The sequence below is a fragment of the Chelonia mydas genome, chromosome 3 (genome assembly GCF_015237465.2).
Source record: "Chelonia mydas isolate rCheMyd1 chromosome 3, rCheMyd1.pri.v2, whole genome shotgun sequence".
Lineage (NCBI taxonomy): Eukaryota > Metazoa > Chordata > Testudines > Cheloniidae > Chelonia > Chelonia mydas.
In genome coordinates, this window is record NC_057851.1 from 122,558,181 (window position 1) to 122,577,188 (window position 19,008).

The 19,008-nt window shown below is 40.9% G+C and overlaps 1 protein-coding gene across 4 annotated transcripts in view; it reads right to left on the reverse strand.

Annotated features, from left to right (window-relative positions):
• Positions 1–17,198, reverse strand: part of RNASET2 (ribonuclease T2) — a 71,714-nt gene extending 54,516 nt beyond the window's left edge. The window contains exons 1-4 of one of the 4 annotated variants that reach the window (XM_043543201.1): positions 17,040–17,164; positions 10,469–10,650; positions 9,172–9,276; positions 6,491–6,557 (exon numbers count right to left, since the gene is read on the reverse strand). In XM_043543201.1, the coding sequence (XP_043399136.1) occupies positions 6,491–6,557; positions 9,172–9,276; positions 10,469–10,515 (219 nt within the window). In that variant the 5' untranslated portion in view covers positions 10,516–10,650; positions 17,040–17,164. Of the gene's footprint in view, positions 1–6,490; positions 6,558–9,171; positions 9,277–10,468; positions 10,651–17,039 lie in introns of all 4 variants that reach the window. The other 3 variants (XM_037895141.2, XM_037895142.2, XM_027833274.3) reach the window with 3 other exon arrangements.
• Between the last annotated feature and the right edge of the window lie 1,810 nt (positions 17,199–19,008).

Genomic DNA, 19,008 nt, shown 5'->3' on the forward strand with positions numbered 1-19,008 from the left:
CAGTTCAGAGAAGGAACATATTGTAAAGGCAACTGTACAGTTAAATAATTTTGGAAATGTGAAAGGCATAACGGACACAAAATTGCAGGCCATCAAGCCAACTCATTTTTAGAAACAGCAACGTTTGCACATGACTAACAGAGGAACAAAGGAACAACTTTATTTGGTGTCCATAAGCAAGGACTTTTTGGTCTAATGACAGATCAAAACAGCAGTGGTTCACCATAATCTCTTTGATTGCTGAACTCTATTTTATCTGATGTGTCTCTTTTCCCTTGTAACCTTTAATATGCAGTCACAACTAAAACCCTGTAGCTAGGAACGTCTTTGGTCACATCAGTATTATTGAAAACTGGTTTCATTCTTAAATGAAATGTGTGATGCTGGCAGGCCAGGCGTCAGCTCATGCTAAAGTCCCCATGTCTCAAGTGGACACTGATAAATACATAGCTGGAATCTGTCTGGCTTACTTGTGGGTTAAAATTGATAGAATAATTGGGACACAAATATGGAGGTTTCAGAGTAACAGCCGTGTTAGTCTGTATTCGTAAAAAGAAAAGGAGTACTTGTGGCACCTTAGAGACTAACCAGTTTATTTGAGCATGAGCTTTCGTGAGCTACAGCTCACTTCATCAGATGCATAGCATATCGTGGAAACTGCAGAAGACATTATATACACACAGAGACCATGAAACAAAACTTCCTCCCACCCCACTCCCCCGCTGGCAACAGCTTATCTAAAGTGATCATCAAGTAGAGCCATTTCCAGCACAAATCCAGGTTTTCTCACCCTTCCCCCCCCCCCCCCACACACACACACAAACTCACTCTCCTGCTGGCAACAGCCCATCCCCCTTTGAAACCCCTCTTTATAATGCGCATGATAATCAAGGTGGGGCACCTCCAGCACTAATCCAGGTTTTCTCACCCCCCCCCACACCCCCCCTTCCAAAAACCACACACACAAACTCATTCTCCTGCTGGCAACAGCTCATCTTACAATGTGCACAGCAATAATCCAAGTTTAACCAGAACGTCTTGGGGGGGGGGGGGGGGGTTTGCAGGAAAAAAACAAGGGGAGACAGGCTACCTTGCATAATGACTTAGCCACTCCCAGTCTCTATTCAAGCCCAAATTAATAGTATCCAATTTGCAAATGAATTCCAATTCAGCAGTTTCTCGCTGGAGTCTGGATTTGAAGTTTTTTTGCTTTAAGATAGCGACCCTCATGTCTGTGATTGCGTGACCAGAGAGATTGAAGTGTTCTCCGACTGGTTTATGAATGTTATAATTCTTGACATCTGATTTGTGTCCATTTATTCTTTTACGTAGAGACTGTCCAGTTTGACCAATGTACATGGCAGAGGGGCATTGCTGGCACATGATGGCATATATCACATTGGTGGATGTGCAGGTGAACGAGCCTCTGACAGTGTGGCTGATGTTGTTAGGCCCTGTGATGGTGTCCCCTGAATAGATATGTGGGCACAGTTGGCAACGGGCTTTGTTGCAAGGATAGGTTCCTGGGCTAGTGGTTCTGTTGTGTGGTATGTGGTTGTTGGTGAGTATTCGCTTCAGGTTGGGGGGCTGTCTGTAGGCAAGGACTGGCCTTTCTCCCAAGATTTGTGAGAGTGTTGGGTCATCCTTCAGGATAGGTTGTAGATCCTTAATAATGCGTTGGAGGGTAATACATAGAAGAAAGTGAAATTGTTCGAATTACAAGCAAAAGTGTTTAGATTATTGAATGCTTGGGAGTTGCTGCATGCATTAATCTTATTTGTAATATCTGTGTTCCAAACTGTAATGTAATACTATGAGCAGTTGTATTGTGAGCCTCTGTGACTGCATACAGGAGAGGGACATTAATTAATGTGAAGAGATGCTCTTCTACAGAAATTGTTACATCCCTCCTGAAAGAGGAGACCTATTGATACTAGGTGAGCTAGGGTTGGATCTTACAACTGGAAACTCCCTACATCTGCAGTGAGAAAGAGTCAACAACAGTCTACAGGACTAAAGATACTTCTTGTTGTTCTGCTCTCCTCCTCATGAAGATCAGTCATGCAAGTGGACTCCTCCCATCAGCTGAGTTTGCAGCTGAGAGCACATGACAGGAGGGGGATAAAACCCCCAAACTAAAGGAATTAAGGATCTCTATGCTGCTTGGACTCTGCGGGGCAAGGTGTTTCTAGGTCTAAGCAAGAGATTCCCCAGATGCTTAGCCTGGGTTAGCCCTGAAGGACAAACAGAGCTTGCTGATTATAGACGTCTATATTACCTTTTGAAACCTAGGACTAACTCATTTGTGTGTCTGGATAGGTCTACACTGCAATTAAAAACCTACCACAATTAAATTAATTTACACCACAATTAAACAACCACTTAGCCTGAGTCAGCGCTGATTAACTGTAGTGTTAATTAATTAATTAAATTGTGGTGGGAGGGTCCCAAAGCCCGGGCTCCAGCCCAAGCCCAAACATCTGCACCACAATTAAACAGCCCCACGAGCCTGAGTCAGCTGGCATGAACCAGCCATGAGTGTATAATTGCAATGTAGACAGAGCCTATATTTGCTTGCTTTATCCTCGTAAATAACTCTCTAGTTTCCTTTCCCTATTTAATAGGACTTCATATAGTTTACAAGTGTCTCTGGTGTGAGATCTAAAGCACAACTGACCTGGGGTAAGTGACTGGTCCACTGGGATTAGGAGTAACCTGATTATGCCTCTGATTCTCAGTGTAAGGGACCATCTATCACAGAGATAGACTCACCTGGGTGGCAAGACACATGGAGTACCCAAGGGGACTGTCTGTGACTCCATGTTAAGGCTGTAAAAGTATCTGAGGAGTTTGCACTTGGTGCAGTTAGTTGGTAAAATCTATGTTTAAAACTCACAGCCAATTAGGGGTTTGTGCCTGGTTTTTAGTGGTCTGCCCTGGAGCTGGTACTCGTGGTCTTGCAGCACCACTGTGTCACCAATGCATTCTGTTTAACAGTCCTCCCTCTTTCCTTTCTCCTAGGTGGCTCTCTCATTTGTTCAGTTGCTATGTGTGCCTAAATCTGTTTTGCACCAGAGCTGAGAATCTGGCCTTTATCTTCCTTCCTATTCTCCCATTGCTCACCGAGACAGAGACTGAATGACCAATCTTTTACAACAGATTCCCCCCCTCCACAGGCCTCCATATTCCCAATGAATGGCAAGGCAGCTACTGCTACTGTGTGCGAAAATAAGTATCTCCAGAACAGGCAGCACTTAAAACAGACCCTAATCAACTCCAAGAAAGACAGGCACAGTCATTAAAGCTTCCCTCCGCCAGTTCCTTAGCCCAAGTCCCCCCCGGCCCCGGCTGGAGAAAACGACAACTTTTCCTATTCAACTGTTCCCGTTCCCATCTAACAGGGTTCACAATCCCCTAGGATTGAACAGTCCAAGTCTTACCCTCCCCAAAGGTCTCTAACTCCTACAGAATCACAAAGTAGCTCACCACCACTGAAGCCATGATGACGAGTCAAGTGTAACAGCACACCCCTCCTTTAAAGAGTTCTGTAGCATGGCTTTGCATGGCTTTTAAGTAGTTTATAACATTACCTCTGTATTAGAAATAGCAGTCAAGTGTCACAAGTGACTCAAAGGCTAAGTAATAGGAAGTTAACATTAGAAAAAAATTCACTGCACAAAGTACTACTTTTATGGGAGGTTGATAAATCATTGGAACAATTTATTAAGGGAAGCGGTAAATTCATCATCACTCAGAGTCATTAAATTGAGATTGGATGCCTTTCTAAAAGAGATGGTCTCAGTTCACCCACAAGTTACTGGGCTCAATAATGTTCACTTATGGAGCAGGAAGAACGATTTTCTCCACTGTAGGAATCACTAGGTGAAATTCTAAAGCCTGTGTTATGCAGGAGATAAGACTAGATGACACTAATGGTTCCTTCTGGCCTTACTCTATTAACAGAAAACCTAAACATACAATGTCCAATCTAACCAAGTCAGAGAAAAGACTTACTCAAAAGTTACCATACACAATAAAGTAATAGCTTAAAATGTATAAACATCTAAGGTATGTATGCTCTCTATTTCTAAGCACGAACACTCTACTCAAGGGATTTCAAAGTGATCATGAAGCAGATTTCATTTTAATTTACTAAAGAAAGAGTTACAGTTTTCTGAATATCTTTTCTGTACACACAAACCACCATAGCCGGTAGGAATAAAGACGAACATCATCTGCACACCAAGCAAGAGTTTAACCTCCTGGAGACAGCTTTGCATATAAGCAAAGCGGCTGACTGACTGACAGACACACCCACCCACTCCACCCCGTCACGAAATATAACCTAATAATAATAAGCATTTGCATAGAGTATTTTATCATCAAAGCACTTTACAAACATGAATGATGGAATCTGTGTTGTAATCTCCTGCATCCATTTTTTTTTAAAGTCATTAGAGTAGTTTATTAATCATTTTGAAAAAAGAAGGCACAATGCTAGTGATATTTTCCTCCTGAAATTAATATGTAAATCATTTGAAAGACACTTAAGAAACAGATGGTTTTGCAGCTTAAAAGACTATATTTTTTTAAACCAACTACAGTTGCATTCTGGAACCCTACTTCCATATGATATTAACAGGAATCTGTAAGTTTTGAAAGCATAGGAGGTGGAAATGAAGTTAAGATTTCTGTAAGCACAAGGCTGTGAAACGGTGCAAAATGTCACCTAACGACTATATTCTTTCAGAGTTACTCTAGTCCATTAGATACATTTGTATCCATTTTGATTCCTCTCCCCACATGAGACACTGTAAGGATTACTGTTAAGAGAGCCTGCCTTTTTGGTAGCTTGCCAAGTCTTCAGTTATCCTGCTTGCAGCTTCTCCATTTTAGCTCACAAAATTATATAACATTTCAGCCAACATTAGAGTTCTAGAATTAAAAGCAGCAGCCAGGGTGGATGCATAGTAGTACAATATTTTACTTTGATAGTCTGCATGTCTCATTCATTTAACCACAGATTTGCAAGGCCCTTGATTTTGGGTTGCCTGTTTGCATGCTTGACTTGTCACCAGATTTTCAGAAGTGCACACCACCAGAAGTCCAACTGAAGTAACTGTGAACTGTGGGCACCCAATAGCACTGAAAATCAGACCTAATACACCTCAAATTGGACACCCGAAATCAGCTATCATGTTTGAAAAATTGGCTGTTAAGTTCTCCACTATCATTGCCTCCCAATTTAGAATACTGTAGAGCACAAATCCTGCTCCCTTCAGAAGAGTTTAACACTGTATATGCTTTACTGTTGCTGCTTTTCTCCCTAATTTGATTCCTGAAACAGGATTGACAAGCCTAAAAAGCTGCCCTTAAACAAGAGAGCGTGCCCCTGAATGCTACAGTTAGAGGTTTAAACGTGTCTCTCTCAGAATTGCAGTTCCAGATGTGTAGCAGCAACACTTGCCCTAGCTGAGGCTTCTCTTTAGTAATCACAGGATGGCTGAGGCAGGGCCATATCAATCTGATTAAGAACCCCCAAAAATGTACACTTAAATTTGAAGTCAACAGCAAAAAAGCAGATCTCTGTTGTGTGGTCTACCTCGCTAAAAAAAACCACACCACTTATCAGAATTTAATGTCATTGGAACTGAAGGGAAGTACATTTATTTGCTAAGTACTTTACAAACATAACTGGAAACTCTGCTCTAGAATTCCTGCTAGGACATATCAGTGATAGATATTGAATTTTTCAGTTTAATCCATATTTAATGACAGCACTAAAACAATAGAGCCAATGTTGTGAAGCTTAATCAAATTGGTAGACAGGTATTCTTATGAACAGTTCATTGACTTCAGTGAAACCACTCATGTGAGTAACTGCCCACTAAACTGAGCTAGGGTCACATAGCCGTATGAGCCTAAGACTGTAAGGAGACATTGCTCATTGTATGTTTTACTATTCAGGTTTATTTGCTACCTCTTAGGGTTATAGACTGTTATAGATATGGCACCAGCCACTTGTTCTTTATTGTTGCTCTCGAGCCACTGAAAGATGTGACAAACAGACATTAACCAATACTCAGAGAAGGGAGTACCAAAATGTAAAAAGAAAAAGGAGTACTTGTGGCACCTTAGAGACTAACACATTTATTTGAACATAAGCTTTCGTGAGCTACAGCTCACTTCATCGGATGCATGCAGTTTTTTCCACTGAATGCATCCGATGAAGTGAGCTGTAGCTCACGAAAGCTTATGCTCAAATAAATGTGTTAGTCTCTAAGGTGCCACATGTCCTCCTGTTCTTTTTGCGGATACAGACTAACATGGCTGCTACTCTGAAACCTACCAAAATGTAAGTAGGTTTAAATATTTCAGGGATTTTGCTACAATACTAGGTTCATCTTATTTTCAGCTATATACAGCATGATCTACACAGTTACATTTACAATGATATATTTTAAAAAACCAAAAACAAAACAAAGCTCACCTTGCATACGGTCACGGGCCAGTGATGAACAAGGAACAGCTTTTTCCAAGTGTGAGGATGGTGCTCACTGGAGAAGAAGAGACGAGACATTTATTTTCCTCATGCATTTCAAAAAGCAAAACTCCTCCAACTAATGACACATTGCTAAGTAGTGTAACACACATTGATTTTAATCAATTATTATTTATTCTTTCTATTGCAGCTGTACCTAAGGACCCCAAACAAGAAGGAGGGACTTGCTGTATAAGGCAGTGCACAAAGAAATAGTGGGTTTTGATTGTTATTAATATTACTTATTGCTAAACAAATTCCACTGATGGCAGCTCATCTCCCTATAGATTTTCTATTTAATACACAGAGAATGAGAATAATTTTATTAGATTTAGAAGAGCACTTACTTGGACTTTTTCTTATGGCAATAAAAACAAATTTAGAGGGTGCCAGGAATCTCTTACTTTTTCTTCATGGCTGTGTTATTTGAAAAGGATGTGGACAGCATTCTTGAAACTGTAACTGTTCTTCTAAAACAATCACTATGATCACACAGGAGTTGTGAAAATGACATGACTGTAAGAGCAATGCACTTACACAACAGATTCACATTGAGGAGTAATGCCAGGGCTTGAGGCAGTGAAAGCAAAACTCCTAGGTTAACAATTTGGGGTGGGAGTGGGATAGGAAAAGAGTGGAGTAAGGAGACTGGATAGCTGCAGATGCTTTGAGAAACAGGGGGTGAAAATAATGTGGAAAAAAAGGGTTGTCATGTATAACAGTAGTTGTTAAATAAAGTATATATTAAAACCTTACAAAACCTCCATTTGCTCAAGCCAACAGAATGACCTGCAGAACGGACAGAGTAAATGGCTGTTAACCTCTTGTGAACAGCCAATTTGTCATATGCCCTTTGTTAGAACAAATGTGAAAGAGAAAAAGGAAATAGAGCAATTATTTGAGAAAGTTAGTTTTCCCCAAGCAAGGAGAAGCAGGAAAATGTATTTATGGTTTTAAGTTGTCATGAAGTTATCCCCAATTCTGAATCTGTCCATCTGTGGTTTTCACTATTAAGAGACAAAATGTAGCCAACTAAACAGACAGTCAGATTTATGTGTGGTTTTTAATTCATTATACTCAACTGCTGTGGAACAAATCAGGCGTAGCCACAATAATAACCATCAACATTTTTCCTACTGAGATCACTAACTGGCCCTATATTACACAGTTATTGTTGGATCTTCTAATATGATCTTCTAATATCTTGTGCTATGTGAGTCCTAAAACTGTTAACCTTGGAGTTTTGCTTTCACTGCCTCAAGCCCTGGCGTTACTCCTCAATGTGAATCTGTTGTGTAAGTGCATTGCCCTTACAGTCATGTCATTTTCACAACTCCTGTGTGATCATAATGATTGTTTTAGAAGAACACACTTACCAAAACTCTCTTTTTCTGGACTTAAAATTGCAGAAGTTCCACTACTATACTAATTATTCCAAAACTAAACATTACCCCCACCCCCACACACACACACTCAAAAACTTTATTAACTTAGGGCTAGATCCACAAAGGGGCTTAGGTGCTTAAACAACCCTCCCCCCCCCCAGCCCCCGGCCACCAAACCCTGTAGGTAACTGAACTCACTTGGCACCTACACGATTCCCATTCTGGAGAACTATCAACCTACTTCTCAGAGAAAATGTCATGAATTTGAATCTCTCCCCCAGAATATCAGAAACCATACAATGGATTTAGGCTTGATAACACAATACTTTCCCTCTCTGAATGTGACCTATTCATATAACAGTTAATTCTAGAAAAATTGCAGAAAAACTGAGCCATCACCTGCCACTTTGAACTATGCATTTCTTAGGCCTGGCCTGCACTAGGAACGGATATTGGTAAGCTAAGTATCTCAAGGGTGTGAAAAATTTACAATTGAGAAATGTAGCTTTACTGACCTATTTCCCGCTGTAGCCAGGATTAGGTCAATGGAAGAATTCTTCCGTGGACCCAGCTACCATCTCTCGGGGAGGTGGATTACCTAGGCTGATGGGAGAATCTCTCCTGTCAGTGTAGGTAGTGTCTTCACTGAAGTGCTACAATGGTATACCTGCATTGCTGTAGCATTTTAAATGTAAACATACACTTAGCTAGTGAGTCAAAAGCACCTTGGACCTTTACTAACTGAAATGACAACATCTACCACCACCTCTAACACAGCAAAAAAATGGGTCTCTCTCAGGCCCAATAAACATTTTCATTACACGCTTCACTTTGTCACAGTGGCCATGCTTAAAAACTTGTCAGTTTCATTAGCTAAATTAACACAAAATTGAGCAGGTTTTCCATTTATTATTTGTAGGCACTACCTAAAACAAATACTAGATTGAAATTAATTATGGAGCAAAACTAATGTTTTTAAGTGCAACAAGTTTCCTCCCTTCTTCTTTCTGCCATATTAATAAATGTAAACCTCAATTTTTCTTAGGCATAAAAAAGCAGCTTCACTCATACAGTATCATTATGCAGACGGAGACAAAAATATAGTGCATCAAAAACAGCACAAGATGAAACAAAAATTTCACATTGATAAAAGCCCAATCATATTCCAGAAGTTTAAGTTCTGCTTTAAAAAACAAAAAAGCAAACTTGGTAAGATATTAGCAACTTTTCCAACTGACAACTTACCTTTCCAGGAATTTATAGGAAGTACACCCAGAATAGAAAGCCAGACAAACACAACCCAGAATCAAATAATGTGCTGTAGCCGGCTTCATTTTATTTACCATATATCTATAAAGAGAAAAAGAAACGTGTAAAAATTACCAGTCAGATGTTTAGTCAGAAATAAAAACTTAACCAACCTGCAGACACTACAGAAACAACAGAAGTTATTATCAATGCTATGTGAAATTTAAAACAACAGAACCTATTTTAACACATGAATATACAGTATCTTTTGAAAGTTGTACATGGTTTTTTTGTTTAAAGTATGAAATTTCATATTTCACTCGAATCCGGGCTGAAACCACTGGCTTATCTCTTACTTGCACAGCACATTATACCATTGGAAAGCTGGCCCCTGAGATATATTGAGAGCTGAACCATAGTATTTATATGTAAATAGCTTTATGTTGCATAAACTTACATTACTGTTGAGTTCAAATGCACAAAGTGATTAAATTTAGGAAACCTCAAATTTAACACTAATATTCTATTTGGCCCATCCAAGCTGAACCTTCATGAAAACTCATTGGGACTAAAGTTTCAGTTATTTTCTATGGGTGAAATTCCCACCTATGCAGAAGGCCTATGTTCTACTTAATAATAGTTAAACCTTATTATGAGGGCTGAAGTGTAAGTGGCATTGAAGTGGTTTATAATGTTTGTGCTGGCCCTTTGCACAGGGTGGAGTTTCACCTTGAGTGCTTATTAAGGGGATACCATCAAGTTAGAACTCACATCTATCTGAAAGTGAGATTGTAAAAAGTAACACCCAAGATAACTAGAACTTAAAGAGTTCCCACACAGTTCAAGTAAGATCAAAGGCATAGGGAGGGCCTGATTTTTAAAGCAGACTCTCTTTTGCATCCACAATGCATTGCCAGGAAAAGATTTGAATGAATTACCGGTACAAAGTTGTGGGAACAATTAATTGCAAGTGGAAAATTGCGCTTGCCAAAATGGAAAACTAGTTTAAAAATCTGGTCCTGAAAGTTTGGAGCTAGAGAACAGAAAGATATTTCACGATTTCTTGGAAAAGTGTGATCCTACTGCTAATCAATTTTTTTTTTCCAGATTTCAACTTTTCTACAAGTTTTCAATCAAAATTTTGAATTGAAAAAATAAGATAATTTTGATGTAGTTTTCCCACCATTTCCCCATCAGCACTGTAACACGTTGTGCTGGTGAGAAACTCAAATTTCATTTCCTAGTTACAGTCATCTGACTCAGATCAGTGAAACAAAGCTTAATATCATGTCACCTGACAGAGGCCAATCTGCAACTCCAGTGGTTCCAGCTTCTTCCCATGCAACCAAGTTCCTGACCAGCAAAATCTGTTCTGTTTTGGGGAAACTGCTTGTGTCAGCTGCAGATCAACCCAGTGAGAGCAAAAAAAGGTGATTCAAGAGAAATGAGCCTCGCTGGAGATGAGAAGTGTCAGAACTATTACAAAAAGAAATTGGGGGCAAAACATAATGACCTAATTACTTCCATGAACCTCCCTATTATCAAATTCCTATTACACAAATCGGTATAGTGCAAGGTGGTTTAAACAACAAAACTGTAGTTTTCTAGACAAAGTTGCAAGAAGCCATAAAGGTGACGCCTCTTTCTCTCCCTGGATGAGCAGAAAGGACATAACTCATATCCTGGGTGGAAATTTCAAGTCGTTGCCAAGAAGAGAACCAGGCACCATTGCCCAGCAGAAAGGGGGGAGAGGGGGAAGAAGAGTGGAGATGCCGTTGTGTTCAATCTGCTGGTCTGCTTCCCAAAGCCAAAACACCTGACTGAGAGAGACTGTAAGCTGGACTGTCATTGGCTAGCTAGAGTGCCCCCTTGCTTTGTATCAGCTAAAATCCTGTCTATCCTGAGCATTCTATTAACTCTCTCTTTTAAAGTCCTATCCTAGGAAGACCACTGTGAAAGCTGGAAAAAGAATAAGACCATAGCTGTCATAATCCCTACAGTGAATCACCTGAATGAACTTTATCAGTCCAGAGAAAGACAACTGAGAAGCTGAGCTAGAGAACCGAGCTTCACCGCAGTTCTAACTGAAAACCAGCAAAATTACTTTTATAAAAACACAATGTATTGTTTACCCAACGATGACTTGGTTATGGCTAGACTATGTGCTTCTCAGAAAGCATAAACCTGAGTTAAAACCCTCTGAATGACTAAAATGTATAACGGGCACTTGTATTTCACGAACACGTTTAGTTTAGTTATACTGAATCACTAACTCAATAGAAAGCATTGATGCTGGAGAAATTCATTACACTAACTAAGCTTCATACTATTTAGAACAGGAAACTATGCTTCCCTAAAGCAAAAATTAGCTGTGCAAAACCCAGAGTGTTTCTGAGAGCTCAGTCTAAAAATTATACAGGTTTTGTGATCAAGAGAATTGACAGCTTCCTAAAAGAGGAAAAAGCTTTGAATTGGCTTGCAAGCTGAAGATTTTACCACTATTTCAGCTGTTGCTTAAACTAAGGCAAGAGCTTTCAGTATTGGTGAAATTCCAGAGAAATTACAAAAGCTTCCAGATAATTACCTGCAAATTATATTTGATATTTAATAATTTGATAATCTTGTGTGTGTGTTTGTGGTAAAGCTTGTCTATGAGTGTCACCTGGATAAAACAATTCTAAACTGAAATTACATTATTTGGTAATTAAGAAGCTTCTCTAAATTTTTTTTAAGTTCCACTTAGAATTGTTTAGTTGAAATGACATCAATAGTCCCTTAAGGATCTATATTTATCTGCCAATGGAGTTATCTCAAATCAAGCTTAAAGAACCATAGTTTCACGTTGATACCAAAAATCACCTGCCCAGACTAGTGTAAAACTAGGGAAGTCTGCCTTTGAAACAAGATTATGTTAAAACTGTGAATTAATTGATCTGCTTTATTATCTCATGAAAAGCGTAACGTTCCATTTTGAGTTCAATTTTGATGTTGTAAACACTATCATTTAACCACGTTTAGTTTGCTGTGATTTCTTATTTGCTTTAAAAGAGAGGTTGGCTTATAAAGCTCAAATTTATAATAATTCTCCAGTTTGTACTTCAGTTAAGGAACACAGATCCAAAGAATGCTGAGAAACCGAGTAGCGATAACTGCTTAAGTAATTTAATTAACTAATGTGTGTTTTATAACTTTTCTCACAACATACTATACATGGAAATGAACTCCTGCAATGATGGCCAAAGGGGAAAACTATGGCAGTCACCCTTACATATGAATGTGCAAAAATGGACACTAAGCTTCAGGTGAAAAGAAAAGGAGTACCTGTGGCACCTTAGAGACTAACAAATTTATTTGAGCATAAGCTTTCGTGAGCTACAGCTCACTTCATCGGATGCATGCAGTGGAAAATACAGTGGGGAGATTTATATACACAGAGAACATGAAACAATGGGTGTTATCATACACACTGTAAGGAGAGTGATCACTTAAGATGAGCTAATACCACCAGCAGGAGGGGGGGGGGCTGGGGAGGGGGAGGGGGGGAAGAAAACCTTTTGTAGTGATAATCAAGGTGGGCCTTGAAGTTGACAAGAACGTCTGAGGAACGGGGGGGGGGGCGGGATAAACATGGGGAAATGGTTTTACTTTGTGTAATGACCCATCCACTCCCAGTCTCTATTCAAGCCTAAGTTAATTGTATCCAGTTTGCAAATTAATTCCAATTCAGCAGTCTCTCGTTGGAGTCTGTTTTTGAAAGAATAAATGGACACAAATCAGATGTCAAGAATTATAACATTCATAAACCAGTCGGAGAACACTTCAATCTCTCTGGTCACTCGATTACAGACCTAAAAGTCGCATTACAACAACAAAAAGACTTCAAAAACAGACTCCAATGAGAGACTGCTGAATTGGAATTAATTTGCAAACTGGATACAATTAACTTAGGCCTGAATAGAGACTGGGAGTGGATGTGTCATTACACAAAGTAAAACCATTTCCCCATGTTTATCCCGCCCCCCCCCCGTTCCTCAGACGTTCTTGTCAACTGCTGGAAATGGCCCACCTTGATTATCACTACAAAAGGTTCCCCCCCCCCCCCCGGCTCACCTGCTGGTAGTATTAGCTCATCTTAAGTGATCACTCTCCTTACAGCGTGTATGGTAACACCCATTGTTTCATGTTCTCTGTGTATATAAATCTCCCCACTGTATTTTCCACTGCATGCATCCGATGAAGTGAGCTGTAGCTCACGAAAGCTTATGCTCAAATAAATTTGTTAGTCTCTAAGGTGCCACAAGTCCTCCTTTTCTTTTTGCGGATACAGACTAACACGGCTGCTACTCTGAAACCTAAGCTTCAGGTGCCATCTCAAGCAAGACAGCACATACTTCCTCCAATGCAAAGCAGTAGGGGGCCTCATCCAAAAACCTGATCAACACACATTAAATTCTGATAACTATGCTTTTTAGCTTCAGCAACATTAAGTCTCCACAACAGCGGAGCAAACAACCCTTTCCAAGTCTGAATAATACTTAAACTAGAAAAAAAATTATACAACAGATCATTACAATGGGCTAGACTGCTTCCAGGGGCCTAAATAAAACCTGCTCACTAGCAGCCAACTGTACCACAGTAAAACACAGAAAAGGCAGACAGACTATCACCCCATACAGACTGCGCGAAATGGAGGAAGGGTGGTTTTATAGTTAGGGCATAAGCCAGTCAATGAGGCAATCTACATTCTGTTCCCATCTGTACCATTCACTTCCAGTGGGACCTTGGGCTGGTCTGTGCCTCCATTTCCTCAGCTAGGGATTAATACTACACACCTCCAGGAGCGTAGCATAGTTTAATTCACTGTTATTTGTGAGGTGTTCATACCATGGGGACAATGTATAAATATCTTATTAAATAACACTGAAATTGCAAAGTATACAGCACCATGGAGACACAAACAGGTATGACTGTGTATGTAATGTGACAGAAGGGAGATATAAAATATCTTTCGATTTCTACTCCCCTGTCTAATTTACCAAGGAGTTGTTGAAAGATATTCCTTCAAACTACCAGACATAACACTTTTCATCAAAAAGAGAGGAAGAAAAGAATTATGCAGCACTTCTGGTAGACAGCATTACACTGGGGCTCTCTAACCTTGCCCTGCCCTCTGATTTGTTCTCGGGGGAGTATAAGGTGTAGGTTTTGACCTACAGAAGTACTTTATGAAGTCCTAGTTACCTGCCACCCCAGTCCTGCAAAACTACACATGGTAAACCTAACTTTATGCATGTGAATTATTCTACTGAAGCCAGTGGGGCAACTCACATGTGTAAAGTTAAGCCCATGTATGACTGCAGGATCCAGTTCAGAGAGATTAGTTTTTCTGCAATGATTTCAATCATCACAATACAATTGCATATGAGTTCCTGTTTCAAACAGGTAGAAACTTGGGGTGAGATAGTCTCAATGTAAGGGTCCTTAGTAGGGCAGTCAAGTGATTTTAAAAAATTGTGATTAATCGTGATTAAAAAAATTGAATGATTATTACACTGTTAAACAATAACAGAATACCAATTATTTAAATACTTTTGGATGTTTTCTACATTTTCAAATATATTGATTTCAATTACAAACACAGAATACAAAATATACAGTACTCACTTTATATTTTTTATTACAAGTATTTGCACTGTAAAAAAGACCAAAAGAAATTGTATTTTTCAGTTCACCTAATACAAGTACTGTAGTGCAATCTCTTTATCATGAAAGTTGAATGCACAAATTTAGAATTATGTAAAAAAACTGCATTAAAAATAAAAATAAAACTTTAGAGCCTGCAAGTCCACTCAGTCCTACTTCTTGTTCAGCCAATCACTCAGACAAACAAGTTTGTTAACATTTGCAGGAGATAATGCTGCCCGCTTCTTGTTTACAATGTTACCTGAAAGTGAGAACAGACATTCTAATTGCACTGTTGGAGCCAGCATCGCAAGGTATTTACATGCCAGATGTGCTAAAGATTCATATATCCCTTCATGCTTCAACTACCATTCCCAGGGACATGTATCCATGCAGATGACGGGTTCTGCTAAATAACAATCCAAAGCAGAGCAGACATTTTCATTTTCATTATCTGAGTCAGATGCCACCAGGAGAAGGTTGATTTTCTTTTTTGGTGGTTCGGGTTCTGTAGTTTCCGCATCAGAGTGTTGTTCTTTTAAGACTTCTGAAAGCATTGCTCCACACCTCGTCCCTCTCAAATTTTGGAAGGCACTTCAGATTCTTAAACCTTGGCTCAAGTTCTGAAGCTATCTTAGAAATCTCACATTGGTACCTTTGCATTTTGTAAAATCTGCAGTGAAAGTGTTCTTAAAATGAACAACATGCTGGGTCATCATCCGAGACTGCTATAATAGGAAATATATAGCAGAATGGGGGTAAAACAGAGCAGGGGACATACAATTCTACCCCAAGAAGTTCAGTCACAAATTTAATTAACGCATAATTCTTTTAACTAGCATCATCAGCATGGAAGCATGTCCTCTGGAATGGTGGCCGAAGCATGAAGGGGCATAAGAATGGTTAGCATATCTGGCACGTAAATCCCTTGCAATGACAACTACAAAAGTGCCATGCAAATGACTGTTCTCACTTTCTGGTGACATTGTAAATAAGAAAAGAGCAGCATTATCTCCTGTAAATGTAAACAAACTTGTTTGTCTTAGTGATTGGCTGAACAAGAAGTAGGACTGAATGGACTTGTAGGCTCTGAAGTTTTACGTTGTTTTGTTTTTGAGTGAAGTTATGTAACAAAAAAAAAATCTATATTTGTAAATTACACTTTCACAACAAAGAGATTGCACTACAGTACTTGTCTGAGGTGAACTGAAAAATACAATTTGTTTTGTTTATCATATTTACAGTGCAAATATTTGTAATAAAAAATATACATTTTGATTTCAATTACAACACGGAATACAACATATATGAAAATATAGAAAAACATCCAAAATATTTAAAACATTTCAATTGGTATTCCACTGTTTAACAGTGTGATTAAAACTGCAATTAATTTTTTTATCTCAATTAATATTATGAGTTAACTGCAATTAATCGAGAGCCCTAGTCCTTAGCTCTGGAATTGACTCCCCCACTTCACACACACACCAAGTCTGGATCTGTTGACCTTCAGGGCCACTTAATGAATTTGCAAGAGTATCCAGAGAGTGTTGTCTTGCTCTGTACTAGTTGCTATGATAACACTCAGGAGAACACAATCCCCGACCCCCCCTTTGCAGGTTTTATTAACTAACTAAATTTATAACCAGAGATCACATCTGTTCTTCAAGGGTTCCTCTGAGGGGAAGGATTGAATGGGGGGACTCTCTGGCTGGATTAAGAATTAGGAGATTTTTTGGGGGGGGGGGTCGTTGGCCCATTACCCATATTTTTGTGTGTGTTAAATTTGGCGGGGCACGTTGAAAGCTGCAAAATCCCAGGAGAAAGGAAAGGGATGGGACACTTTGCATCGTGCTGCAACTTGCTACCAAATCAGAGAGGGGCAACACTGGCAAATTGATTAGAGCCCAGACAACAAACCAGGCAGCTGCTCAGCACACGGCAGCCAGCTGTGACGGGCACCCGGGCGAGCAGCTGTGCGTGGCTAGCCACACCAACAAAGCTCCGATTTTGGGAGCGCCGGGGTGACACTGGCGGGTGCCGCTCTAGCTGCGCGGCTCCCAGGAACAGCAGGCACCAGGCATCCAGCCTCAGCTTCCGCCCCCCCCCCCCGCCGCCGCCGCCGCCGCCGCCGCCGCCGCCCACAGCGGAGAGGCGCGAACCCAGCCACGCGCACCCCTTACCTGGCCCTTTGCTAACGCAGAGCCAGGGTCTCGCTCAGGCAGCAGCCGCCTCGCTTCAGCGCAGCAGGCCACTTCCGTCAACAACTCCGCGCAGAGCCGGCATTAAACCCCGCCCCCCGCCCCGACAGGGCGGAGACCCGGCCCCTGCGCTGCCTTTCCGCCCTTTCAGCCAGGGCGGCTGAGCCGCGGACACGCGAGGCACCATTGGGTGCAGTGGGGTCCCGTGGGCGGGGGCTACCTCTTGGGAGCGTTAAGCAACGTGTTAGAAAGAAGCTGGGGTCCTCAAAGGGAGTTAGGCACCCAGCAGCTCCCATTGACATTCAGTGGGGTTTGGAGTCGGAGAACACTTCAATCTCTCTGGTCACTCGATTACAGACCTAAAAGAGGCAATTCTTCAACAAAAAAACTTCAAAAACAGACTCCAGTGAGAGACTGCTGAATTGGAATTCATTTGCAAACTGGATACAATTAACTTAGGCTTGAATAGAGACTGGGAGTGGATGGGTCATTACACAAAGTAAAACTGTTTCCCCATGTTTATTCCCCCCCGCTGCTCCTCGGACGTTCTTGTCAACTGCTGGAAATGGCTCACCTTGATTATCACTACAAAAGGTCGTCCCCCCTCCCCTGCTCTCCTGCTAGTAATAGCTCACCTTACCTGATCACTCTTTTGTTACAGTGTGTATGGTAACACCCATTGTTTCATGTTCTCTGTGGATATAAATTTCCCCACTGTATTTTTCACTGAATGCATCCGATGAAGTGAGCTACAGCTCACAAAAGCTTATGCTCAAATAAACGTGTTAGTCTCTAAGGTGCCACAAGCACTCCTTTTCTTTTTAGTGGGGTTTGGGTGTCCAGCTTCTTCCTTGGCAAATCTCAGCCTGCACCTTCCTGTATCTCGCAGAATTAGGTACAGTCTGCCCAGGCTAAGGCTTCACAATGTGTTTGTATTACCCTAATGCACCATTCCCCGAGTTCACACACCCCACCTTTCCACTAGCACCCACCAGCTGAGGCTCACTTATGTTGTTGGAGACACTTTCTTTGTGCACTAAGATGGCATTCTTTTCAAAAGCTCTCCTGAGAAGGATTTTGCGGTGTGGGTTAGATGGGAGATTTGAAGATTGCATTCATATATCTAAGTTACCTCCCTCATTCAAGATGACACAGCTTGACAGCCCTGTGCATATATATGCATATATCTGCTTGTATCCATGCCCCAAACAACAGAGGGATCCAATGTGTCTGTTATAAACTAAAGCATGAAAATAAAGTGTAAAGAGGTGCAGGGAGTTGAGCACCGAAACACAGAACAAAATCCACTCCTCTTGAAACTACCTTCACAAAAGTTACTGATGACCTCTTCCTATCCAAATCTTAAGAATCTCTTCTCCAGACTCAGGCCATGATGCAAAATGACCTATTTGCCCATGTTTCCCTCTGGAGCCCCACGGCTATCTCCATTACTCACCTCCCAACTTTTCGGGGTTCCACCATTTAGGTCAGCTGCCCTTATTGTAGCTGTGATCTCGAGGGCAGTGATTCTCAACCAGGGATCCGGGGGTCCCTGGGGGGCCATGAGCAGGTTCCTGGGGGACCATCAAAATAAACTAGAGAGTAGGGCTGGCATTACACTCACTGAGGCCCGGGGCTGAAGCCAAAGCCTGGGCAACTTAGCTTCACGGGGTCCCCTGAGGCATGGAGCCCCAGGGCTTGCTACCCCCTAATGCCAGCACTGGCTTTTAATCTACTGGATATGGAGAAAAAAGAGTTGTTGTGGCAGAGGCGGGCCGTGGGGTTTTTATAGCAAGTTGGAAGGGGGTTCAGAAAGAAAGAGGTTGAGAACCCCTGCTCTAGGGTATATGTAACTTGCTCCTGTTTTCAGGTCTACTGCTCCCCCTTTTTAATATCCATGCATAAGACACCCCCACATACTCCATTTTTGTAATACAGCTTTGTCGTTCTT